This window comes from Astatotilapia calliptera, chromosome 23 (assembly GCF_964374335.1).
Source record: "Astatotilapia calliptera chromosome 23, fAstCal68.1, whole genome shotgun sequence".
In the NCBI taxonomy this organism is placed as follows: domain Eukaryota; kingdom Metazoa; phylum Chordata; class Actinopteri; order Cichliformes; family Cichlidae; genus Astatotilapia; species Astatotilapia calliptera.
Window position 1 is genome coordinate 18125001 of NC_137443.1, and position 12503 is coordinate 18137503.

Sequence of the window (12503 nt, forward strand, 5' to 3'; positions counted from 1 at the left end):
GGATGGGTATCGAAAACCGGTTCTTGTTGAGAACCGGTTCCCACTGTTTCAATTCCTTGGAATCGTTTGCCATTTTTGCAAACGATTCCCTTATCGATTCCAGTCGCCCCGAATGACGTCACCACGTTGCGGAGCGTCATTTACCTGGCAGGAAACATGGCGCCTAAGCGGCTCAAACGCTCAAAAGTTTGATTATACTTTATGAGAACCGATGACAACAGGGCAACTTGCAAAGTAGATATTTCATTTAAGGGAGGAAACACTACGAATATGCAAAAGCATTTGCTCACAAAACACGCGATGACACGCGTTTTTAATTCCGCTCCGGACTCGTGACTCTCAACCCAGCAGCAGCGCTAACGTTTGCACGTCCTCTCCCGTTAATGCGGCAGGTAAATAATCAACTAACAGTGCATATTATGTTAGCGCAATCTGCCTTATTACAAGACCTGCCATTACTGTACATGTAGGTGACCATGATGAGAGAGACAGACAGAGTCTGGCTGGCGCTCGCTGGCAGTTCTCGCTGCAGTCTACCGGTAGCGTCTCCTTTCAGGCCAGGATAGACTAATGTCACCGAGCAGTGTCTAAGTTTGTGGTCAAAGGCTTGCACCCATTTGCCACAGCAGATGCCCCCGATTTTTGGTAAGTGAATGTGTTTAATTGTAGGCAGGGACATTACTGGATATTCTTGTGTAATTGCCACAGAACAATTTATGTTATACTTTGTTATTGCTACAGAAGAATGTTGCAGCTTTAAGGCAGGGATGACTCCTGGAGTTGCTTTCTCACTGCATATGCTTTATTTCACAATCAGATCGATTCGATAACAAAAACATACAACAGCTCCTCTCCTACTCCTAGCCCTTCGCTGCGGTGGAAAAAAGAACGACTTCAATCCCCTTCAAGGAACATACGTACAAAATAGTTTTCCTGATACACCAATGGGGCGTTCAATGCCATCTTGTAAATATGAGTACTCTGGCAGAGTAACAGTTCAAATGAAAAATACACCAGAACAAACAAGCAAACAAAAAAAGAAGTGTGGGGTACCTTTGAACCAATGAACAAAGTATAACAATTTATACTTTTTAACATAACCCGACCCCGTCAATATGTGATATGTCTCACAAGAATATTTATTTTATTATTTTACATTTACAATTTTTTTTTCCTGGGGACCCTGTGACACCCCATTGAAGAACCGTAGGCTGGATCTCTCAAGATCTCACTGTTGGGTTTGTAAGGCCATGTTACTCCTAAATTTCTATCTTGTTCAAAGAGAAGATATAAAACAAAGCTCTGAGCTAATCGACCTTAGTGTTCTCCTTTTTTTAAAAAAAAAAAGAATCGATAAGAGAATCGATAAAGAATCGAATCGTTAAACAGAATCGAAAATGGAATCGGAATCGTTAAAATCTTATCAATACCCATCCCTATCAGCGGTAGCTCGTTAACGGAGATTTGCCGTGTTGTGGTGTTAGGGTCATTTCAACGAGATTAACCTGAAAGCACTAGTGGGAACACAACGAATATGACTGCACATTTACGCCGACATCATCCTAGTGCAAAGACAAAAACAACAAGCATGCTACTAACGTTAGCCGAGTCATTTAGACAGCTGTTAGCACATGATTCTCCTTATGCTGCTGAGAATATAGCCCAGAAGAAGCGGATAGTATAGCTTTTATTTTGGAAAGAGACATTTCTCTGTAATAAACTCTCTTTTCCAAAGATGAGTGATTCCTCAATCAGATACAGGGCTTGCAATATCGCTAGCCTGACGTCCTGGGGCTAGCGATTTTTTCAGTCGGGCTACCCTGCCCGTCGGGGCTATTGTAGGAAGGAAAAATATATGTCAATGCTTTTGCATTCTTTCAGAAATGTAGCTGGGTAATTATGTCATTGGCATCGGTGAGCCACTGTCAATATGTGACATATTGAAATCGCGTTTGAATTTGCGCTTGTTTTTTTGCTTTGACTTTGCAATCGTGCGAACTGTGTATAGAGAGCGACAGCACTGATCTGTGAGTGATAATTTGTGCACCAATTCCTCTGACATCGTCTTATTAATCGTTAGCTTACTATGCAAACATGACAAGTGAAATCTCCCGCAGCAAGCTAAACATGTGAGAGGTTGATCGCGCAGAGAATCGCTGAGAATCGCTGAGCTTATGTGAGTGCGTGTGTAAAAGCATTTCAGTTCTGCTGAGCCAAACAAGACAGGTCAGGGTGAAGAAGTGACAGCCAAAGAAAAGCTTACCACAAAACGGAGAAGTTATGACAAATCAGACTATAAGGCAAAAAGAAAGTGCAGCTTTATGGTTTCATGGACAAAATAATTTCTGTGGCTGCAATATGACGAGCTAAATAACCAGGGCTGCACATAAGTGGTCCGCAGGTGCGCATTCGCTGTCAAAATAAAAAACACGCACAAGGGTTAGGGTTAAATTTAAAAACTGTACTTTTGAGTTAAAATATATATTTATAATTTTAATAAATGACAAATTAAAAAGGCATGAACATTTTTTTGTATCGAAAAAATATCGAACCGTGACACCAAAGTATCGAACCGAACCGAACCGTGAATTTTATGTATCGTTGCACCCCTAATAGCTATATATATATATATATATATATATATATATGTGTGTGTGTGTGTGTATTATATTATTCTTCATTCTATATAAAATGGATTACACTAATCATCTTGTTTCCTGTTTTAAATTCAGAGGGTCTTCAAAACTGTCAGTTTAAACTCAAATCTAACCTGAAGGAGAGGTTCCAGTGTGTGTTTGAGGGGGTTGCTAAAGCAGGAAACCCAATGCTTCTGAATCAGATCCACACAGAGCTCTACATCACAGAGGGAGAGACTGCAGAGATCAATGATGAACATGAGGCCAGAATGATTGAAACTGTGTTCAAGAAACCTGCCAGACCAGAAACAACAATCAGGCAAGAAGACATCTTTAAAGCATCACCTGGAAGACATGAACCAATCAGAACAGTGCTGACAAAGGGAGTGACTGGTATTGGGAAAACAATCTTAATACAAAAGTTCACTCTGGACTGGGCTGAAGACAAAGTCAACCAGGACATCCAGTTCATATTTCCATTCACTTTCAGAGAGCTGAATGTGCTGAAGGAGGAAAAGTTCAGCTTGGTGGAACTTGTTCATCACTTCTTTACTGAAACCAAAAAAGCAGGAATTTGCAGCTTTGAAGACTTCCAAGTTGTGTTCATCTTTGATGGTCTAGATGAGTCTCGAATTCCTCTGGACTTCCACAAAACTACAATCCTAACTGACCCTAGAAAGTCCACCTCAGTGAATGTGCTGCTGACAAACCTCATCAGGGGGTACCTGCTTCCCTCTGCTCGCATCTGGATAACCACACGACCTGCAGCAGCCAATCAGATCCCTCCACAATGTGTTAATATGGTGACAGAGATTAGAGGGTACACTGATCCACAGATGGAGGAGTACTTTAGGAAGAGATCCAGAGATGAGGAGCAGGCCAGCAGGATCATCTCCCACATCAAGACATCACGAAGCCTCCACATCATGTGCCACATCCCAGTCTTCTGCTGGATCACTGCTACAGTTCTGGAGGATGTGCTGCAAACCAGAGAGAAAGGAACACTGCCCAAGACCCTGACTGAGATGTACATCCACTTCCTGGTGGTTCAGGCCAAAATAAGGAAGGTCAAGTATGATGGAGGAGCTGAGACAGATCCACACTGGACTCCAGAGAGCAGGAGGACGGTTGAGTCTTTGGGAAAACTGGCTTTTGATCAGCTGCAGAAAGGAAACCTGATCTTCTATGAATCAGACCTGACAGAGTGTGGCATCGATATCAGAGCAGCCTCAGTGTACTCAGGAGTGCTCACACAGATCTTTAAAGAAGAGAGAGGACTGTACCAGGACAAGGTGTTCTGCTTCATCCATCTGAGTGTTCAGGAGTTTCTGGCTGCTCTTCATGTCCACATGACCTTCATCAACTCTGCAGTCAATCTGCTGGAAGAACAACAGACATCGTCCTGGTGGTCAAAAATTTTTAATGCACCAAAACTACAGTATGTCCACCAGAGTGCTGTGGACAAGGCTTTACAGAGTCCAAATGGACACCTGGACTTGTTCCTGCGCTTCCTCCTGGGTCTTTCAATGCAGCCCAATCAGATTCTCCTACGAAATTTTTTGCCAGACACACTAAGTAGCTCACAGACTATTCAGGAAACAGTCCAGTACATTAAGAAGAAACTCAGTATGAATCTGTCTGCAGAGAAAAGCATCAATCTGTTCCACTGTCTGAATGAACTGAATGATCGTTCTCTAGTAGAGGAGATCCAACAGTCACTGACTTCAGGAAGTTTCTCCACAGATGAGCTGTCTCCTGCTCAGTGGTCAGCTCTGGTCTTCATCTTACTCTCATCAGAAAAAGATCTGGATGTATTTGACCTGAAGAAATACTCAGCTTCAGAGGAGGCTCTTCGGAGGCTACTGCCAGTGGTCAAAGCCTCCAACAAAGCTGTGTAAGTACATTTGTACTGATCCCTCTACTTTTATCATGCAGTTGAGTCTGTAATTTATTTAATCAGACTTTCCATCTTTGTAAGAATTTGTGTCCCAAAGCATGGCAATTACTCTAAAACAACTGTAACCTTTTTAATGTCTCATAAACTCAATGTTCTTGTGATGCAACATCCAAAAACTATGGCAGTATCATTATTAGTGCTGCTGCTGTGTTACTGGTCTTTTAAAAAAAACCAAACAATCAAACTTTACTTTCCATGTGTTCATGCACCAGTTTTGCATTTAATCATTAGTTTTTACTACACTGTGCCTTGGGCTTCAGTGTTTGTTTACTATTCTTGACCTGAGCTCTCCCCTCACCCCAAACTGTTAACAGCAGATGGTTGTACCTCCTGAGCCTCATTCTCCTGGAGTTTTTCCTTCACACTGTTGCCAAGTGGGAGTTGTCAAATTGTTGGTGCAGACTTTGGTGCATATCAAACAAGCAGTTCTAGCTCCTTCCGTCTTAAGCATACTTTCCCTGGTTGTCTCTTCTATGGCTGCCATAAAATTTCCTCCAGATTATAATCCGCCCACAAAAATCAAAAATACAAAAACAACTCAGACTTCATGCCATTTATTGCCAACATGGTGTCCTTTTTGCCAGCCTTTGATGATAAACTGCACCACTATCCATAATAAGCTTTTCCATTGCTTTTAATGATTTTAGACTTTACACATGTACATTGTCTTTCTTTTTATTGTGGGCACACAGATAACAGCTCTTCTTTTGTTACAACTGAATTGAAAACACAACTCAGATCAGGGAAAATCTCCTAATTTGGATGATTTTCCAGGTGGTATCTGGGATCAAAAGTTGAAATCAGCTTGGATAGCCTGTACAATGAGTACAGTGGCTCACTCCTTGGGCAAGAAGACCATTCAGTCTAAATGCTTTTTTCCCCTTTCGTGGCTGCTGATGAGGTTGTTTTTGGATTGGCTCATAGCCATTCTCATCGTCTTCAAATTAACTGACAAACTGCTGACTGCTGCTATAGTTTACTGAGTATGTGACTCATGTACTAAAGGTTAGAGTTGTGACTCCAGTGCTTGAGTTTGAGTCTGCCCAAGACATTTCCTTTGTGTCCATCTCCTCACTTCTCCCTCCTTTTCTGACTTCCATACTTTACACAGTGAAGTCAAAGTGCCTAGTGTTCTGAGAAATCTTCACCTCCTGCATCTCCCAAATCTTCTCTGTCATATGAAATCAACAATATTCTCTGAGTATAGAATCTTTTCACGATCTTGAATGATAAGGATCCACATGGGCACAGTTATTTCTTTCTTTTCTATTTAAAGAGCAATGACATTGTCTAGCCAGATGCTCTTAGTACAACCGAGGTCTCGATTGAAGCGTAGAGGAGATCAGGCCTTTGCAGTTGCAGTGCCTAGACTCTGGACTAACTTGACAGATGATATTCGTACTTCAGAGTCTAGTCAGTCTTTAGAAGCATGCCTTAAAACTCATTTTTTTTATGTTGGTTTTTAATTCGAGTTCAGTTTGAGTACCATCAGGCCTTTTTTTCTGTTTGCTATTTTTGTCTTGTTTTTATGTTGTATACATTGTCATTGCCTCATCTCGTTTATCTGTATTTGTTTTTCTATTGTTTTCTCATGTTCTGAACTAATTGCGAAGCACTTTGGTCAACTCTGTTGCTTTTAAAAGTGCTATAGAAATCGATTTGATTTGATTTGAAGGGTTCCACCTGTGATTTGTAGCTGGAATAGAGTGTGGAAAAACTTTAGTTTAGAGGAAAAACTTGAATGAGGTACATGTTTCTTGATATCAGAGTAACTCATCCACAAGGTGTAGAAAGAGCAGCAGTAGGGTAGAACAATATGTCCAAAAATATTTATATATTTGAAAATTTGCGGTAACGATATAACTGACAATATAATTGACACGAGACAAAATACTTAACAACTCTACAACTTTATTAGTGCAAAAAAAAAAAAACCCCGAACAATGTATTTTAACTTAAACAAGCAGCTGTTTTTTTTATGTGCATTAAAGCTATATAAAAATGTTACAGTGCAAATGCAAATTCCATGCTGACAGTTAAACCAAAGGGCATTTTCAGTAGAAATGGGCCGACATATCCTAAGCATAACCATGTATAATGTCCACAAAACTTAAAAAGAGGTTATACACACACAATACTAATATTATGTTGAATCACAGTAGGTATTACTCCATAAGGCACGTGACTATGGTAGCCGTAATGCTCCGACAATCAATCAAGCGGTGCGGCTTCATAGCTTAACAAAGTAGTATTAAAATCAGTGCTCTCAGCAATCTCGTTAAAATGACATGGCAAATCACCGTTAGCAAGTTAACGCGGATCGCCCCGTGTGTGGGGCTGGACGGCGCTAACGCTTTGACCTTGTGCAGCCCCAGGTTTTTCAGCCCGCTTGCATGTTCTACCAAAAATTGGTGGGTATCTGACAGACAAAAACCTCACCAGTTCCACACTACTGAAGTTGGCCCCGTTTTTACAAACCAATTTTGGTTCATCTGTTTTATTCAACGATCTGCTTTCGCCCTTCTCATTCTCCGTCACTGCCATACTTTTTCTGACATGTGCGTATGAAAACAAATGCACTGCACATGCACATTTTACTTATATTCTATCGCAATATTTCATTTTCTTATCATTGCCTAACATTATACCAGTATTATCGTGAACGGTATGATATTGCCCAGCCCTAAGCAGCAGAAGAGTACAAATCATGTCTTACCAAAAAGCCACAACAACTAGAATTTACCTACCTTTGGTATTTCCTGACAGCATAATATTTACTGAAAAGATGTCTTCTCTCATCTTTGTTGCTATGAATGTTCCTGTTTCGGCTGTCCACTTGGCTCTAAATTGTACAAATAGATCTGAGAAGATTACGTTTCTAATCACAAATCAGAAATTATGTTTTTATTAGATTTGCAGTTTGTATTCATGTCTTCTGAATCAGAAGGTGGGGGAAGTGGACCTTACAAGGACTAAGTGCTGATCTAGAAGGGCAATTGTGTTTTAATGAAGTTATTTTGTTAACCATTAATTGTGTTGCATGTTGGCATTTTTACATTTTTTCACAAATTTTGTTTTATTTATTGATTTCATTAGTTTGTTTGTTTGTTTTTTCAGACTGAGTCACTGTAACCTCTCAGAGAGAAGCTGTGGTGCGCTGTCCTCATTTCTCAACTCCCAGTCCTGTAGTCTGAGAGAGCTGGACCTGAGTAACAATGATCTACATGATTTAGGAGTGACAATTCTGTCTGCTGCTCTACTGAGTCCATACTGTACACTGGAAACTCTCAGGTCAGCAGTTACTGTATTTAAATTACTTTTCCACTGAAAAAGTAGAGTAACTAATTACTGTTCATTTTTAGGTATTTTAAATACAGTTACTTACAATGTACTTGTGTTACATTGTAAAATAACTAAACTCGCTGAAAATCATTATTTAATTTCAATAATTTATCTTCTAAAGGTAAAAATAAACTCTGCCGCTTTAACATCGCTGTAGTGCAGCTGCACGTCATTTCGCGCCAGTTTGCCGCATAGTCGTATTCTACAGCGGAAGATGTCGGACTCGGCTGAAGCGAGGGCCTGTTTTATGAAATGGAAATATTCCCGTCACTTTACTTTTCTACATACAGTACATACAGCATGCAGGAAATATGGTGCTCATTGGTTTGAGGAAGTTTCAGAGGAATTCTGTTTGTTAACCAAAGTTCAGAATTAACTTCACTTTGTTGAATCACATGACATGATTACATACATTATGTATGAATATGTTACTCATTGCTTTAAAAATGTAAAAATTTTAATGTTTACTGCGTGAAATATGTCATGTATAACATTTCTTAAGTTAAGCTTTTTTGTTATTCAGATATGTTGCAGAAAAATATATTTGTTATTCTGGAATTGTGTTTCTTAGCTAAAGAAAGTTACATTCCTTACTAAAAAATGTTAAAGAATGTTTTTTTTATAGAATGTAATAAAGATGATTCAGGAAGCAAAAAGGCTAAACTATTTCATGTTGACTCGTATTTTTTTAAAAATTATTTATTATTTAAAGAGTTTAATTTCTATTGTTTGTCCACTCAAGGTTTATGGGGATTTTAATAAGTATTTAGTTAAATTACTTATTGAGTAATTAAGTTACTTTTCAGGCACAGTAATTAGATAAGTATTTTAAATACAATATTGATTAAGTAATTAGTAATAGTAATTAATTACTTTTTTAAAGTAACTTACCCAACACTGCACGTCAGGAGTGAAATATTTCACTGCTGATCATTTACAGTCTGAATGATTTGCATCTATAAACAACTATGCTTTATAGCCTTGTCAAGTGGCCTTTTATTTAGGACTCTGATTTTGGGTAGCAGAATAAGTGAGATATCATTTTGGTTTCTGAGATATAGTGATGTTGTTTTCTTAACTAATTTATTTAATTTAAAATTGTGTGTTAGAGTTATTTATATTTCATTTAAGGTATTTTCTTAAGAAGTCTGACACATAACAAAGATGTTTCGGTGATGCAAAAACACCTTAGTAGGATTAACTGCTGAAAGGTATAATTCTACATGTGGAGACACTGGTATTAATTTCAGTAACATTAGTATCATTTTTGTGATGTCTGAACTGTTATTTTATGTATGGCAAGTCACTAAATTTCAAAACCCAGGCCTCGCGCTCAGTCCTGCATTACCCATGTGATCTTGTGTGAATACCAGCTGGACTGGTCGGGTGCAACAATAGCTGCAGTCATTTAAATAATCTCTGACAGTGGAAAATATTGTATCTTTTGCTTGCTGCGGGCGTGATAGTTGCTACTAGGAGAGATTTTTTTCAGGAGCGGAGATGTTACCAAAACAAGTTTAAAAAATTAAAGTGTTACTGTTTTACATTGTCTGAATGTGCTATTAAAATGTACAAATGGATCTGAGAAGATTGCATTTCCAGTCACAAGTCAGAGATTATGTCTTTAGTAGTTTTACAGGATTTTTACGTATTTTCAAATTTTTGTTTTATTTGACTGATTTCATTTGTTTGTGTGTTTCTTTCAGACTGACTCACTGTAACCTCTCAGAGAGAAGCTGCGGTGCCCTGTCTTCAGTTCTCAACTCCCAGTCCTGTAGTCTGAGAGAGCTGGACCTGAGTAACAATGATCTACAGGATTTAGGAGTCAAGCTTCTGTCTGCTGCACTACAGAGTCCACATTGTACACTGGAAACTCTCAGGTCAGGAGTGAAATATTTCACCGCTGATCATTTCAGTTCTGAATGGTATTATTTGATAAACAACTAAGCGTTTTAAAATTGTCAAGTGACCTTTAATTTAACTTTGGATAGATTATTAAATAAATTAAATAAATACAATTTTATTTATATAGCACCTTTCTAGGCAGAATCACAAAGTAATTGTTTTTAAAAATAACTGCTAAGCCCACAGTTCTTAAGGTTTGGGGGAGAGAGTTCCACAGTCTAGGGGCCACAGTGGCAAAAACTCTGTCCCCCTTAGTTCTCATCTTAGTATGTTTTAAAGCAAGTAAGCCCTGATCAGACGACCTCAGGGATCTCCTAGGACAGTGGTTCCCAAACTTTTTTTGCTGGGCCCCCCTTTGTTCTACAAAAAAATAGTTTGCGCGCCCCCCCCCCCACACACACACACACACATCCTCCAACCACACACACCCATATTTTGCTCCATTGCGGTTTATTTGACACCTCAAACATTTTGTAAACAATTAATCAAATACAAGTAATCTGCAATAAATTACAGGTAGTAATAAAATAAACTCTTTTACACACCTACACAGGTATTTTTGAAAACGCAGCTGTTTCGTCCACACGTAAACGGCATTTCAAATCACTGAAAACTGAGACTTTTAAAACTCCTTTTTTGCGTTTACGTGTGGACAAGGAATACAGAGTTTGTCACGCAGTATCAAAGGTATGTGCGTTTTTCACGTCACGCTGTGCGCACGTTATTGTTTACATGAGATGAATTGCAGAATGGCAGATAGAGACAAAATACTGTTAATCTGACTATCTGCAGGTTTTACACGCTTACTTATACACACGCAGTTACTGTCCCTCCATTTACAAAGGCAGAGGTGTCACGGTGTAATTGTTTTACATGTATTTGTTTTTTTTTCCTGTGTAATAATATTCAACATTGCTATCAATACATTTTTCAAAAATGTCTCTCTGTGCAAAATGGGTTTAAAAACATAAACAGCTGTGGGATTTGAACCGAGGGAACAAATCGTGGCAGGATCAGCCTGATGTTATTTGTATCCCGCTGTAACTTTACTGTATAAAGTATAGTATAGTATGTATATCTCCAAAATGTCAGGAGTAGTTAGTCATTACAAGAAGTGTTTGTGAACTAAAAATCACAAATGTGGGGTACTGTTTGTCCGTGATTTAAACAGCCCAGCGCTGCTCCCAATGAAGAGAAAACCAATTCTGCAGGGGAGACCTACCTTGGCACTTGTGCAGGTGAAGCCAAAGGGAAGATATGCTTCACCATATTTTCTAGTGTTTGGCTTAGAATGAAGTTGGTTTGGAAACATATTCAGCGATGCTTCATCTCCTGCTTTGCGTTTCTGTAGGCGCCCGTGCTAGCAGTGTCCAAGCGTCTTGTTTTTTTCCCCCCCTTTTCAACCCACGCCCCCCTGCCATGGCTCTGCGCCCCCCCCCCCCCCCCCCGGGGGGCGGGCCCCACACTTTGGGAAGGTCTGTCCTAGGGAGATAGAACTGTAGCAGATCAGAGATGTAGGATGGTGCCAGTCAATGCGAAGATATAAAAGTCAAGATCAGGATCTTAAAATGGACTCTAAATTCCACAGGAAGCCAGTGTAGCTGAGATAGCAACGGTGTCACATGTGAATACTTAAAAGATTTTGTCAGAAGCCTAGCTGCAGTGTTTTGCACAACCCGCCAACAATCCAGAGAACCTTTGCTTAGATACATAAACATAACAGTGAGTTACAATAGTCCAAGCGTGAGGAAATAAATACATGTATAACATCTCCAAGTCAGAGCGATATAAAATAGGGCTTAACTTAGCCACATCTCATAAATGACAAAAACACAAGACCGAACCAGAGACTTCACACGACCATCCAGTGTAAGAGTCGAGTCCAAAGTGACACATAAATTCCTGATATAGGATTTAACCTAAAATAGGAGAGAGGACCAAGGGCTTTCACTATCTGGGATAAAATTCTGTCATGAGCGCATACAAGGGCTGTGTCCCAAATCAGGGTCTGCATGCTTGAAGTACGCATTTTAAGCGCGATTACGTCACCGCCACGCGACGACGGCTGTCCCAATTCAAAGTGTACTTCAAATGCGTACTCCAAATGCGCCGTCGATTTCCCCAAATATCAAGCGTGGTCCTAACCCTTGTGCGTGTTTTTTACTTTGACAGTGAATGCACACCTGCGGACCACTTATGTGCACCCCTGGTTATTTAACTCATCATATCGCAGCCACAGAAATTATTTTGTCCATGAAACCATAAAGCTGCACTTTCTTTTTGCCTTATAGTCTGATTTGTCATAACTTTTCTGTTTTGCGGTAAGCTTTTCTTTGGCTGTCACTTCTTCACCCTGACCTGTCTTATTTGGCTCAGCAGAACTGAAATATATATCCTGCTGCTTTTACACACGCACTCACATAAGCTCAGCGATTCTCTGCGCGATCAACCTCTCACATGTTTAAGCTTGCTGCGGGAGATTTCACTTGTCATGTTTGCGTAGTAAGCTAAAGATTAATAAGACAATGTCAGAGGAATTGGTGCACAAATTATCATCACTCACCAAACAGTACTGTCGCTCTCTATACACAGTTCACGCGATTGCAAAGTGAAAGCAAAAAAACAAGCGCAAATTCAAACGCGATTTCAATATGTCACATATT

General features: G+C 39.6%; 1 protein-coding gene across 1 annotated transcript in view; it reads left to right on the plus strand.

Moving 5' to 3' along the window:
- The window catches only part of LOC113006779 (uncharacterized), a 39289-nt gene that overhangs the window by 7928 nt on the left and 18858 nt on the right, over nt 1-12503 (plus strand). Inside the window, exons 3-5 of the mRNA XM_080297131.1 lie at nt 2573-4530; nt 7711-7884; nt 9642-9815. Of these exons, the coding sequence (XP_080153257.1) occupies nt 2573-4530; nt 7711-7884; nt 9642-9815 (2306 nt within the window). The remainder of the gene's footprint in view (nt 1-2572; nt 4531-7710; nt 7885-9641; nt 9816-12503) is intronic.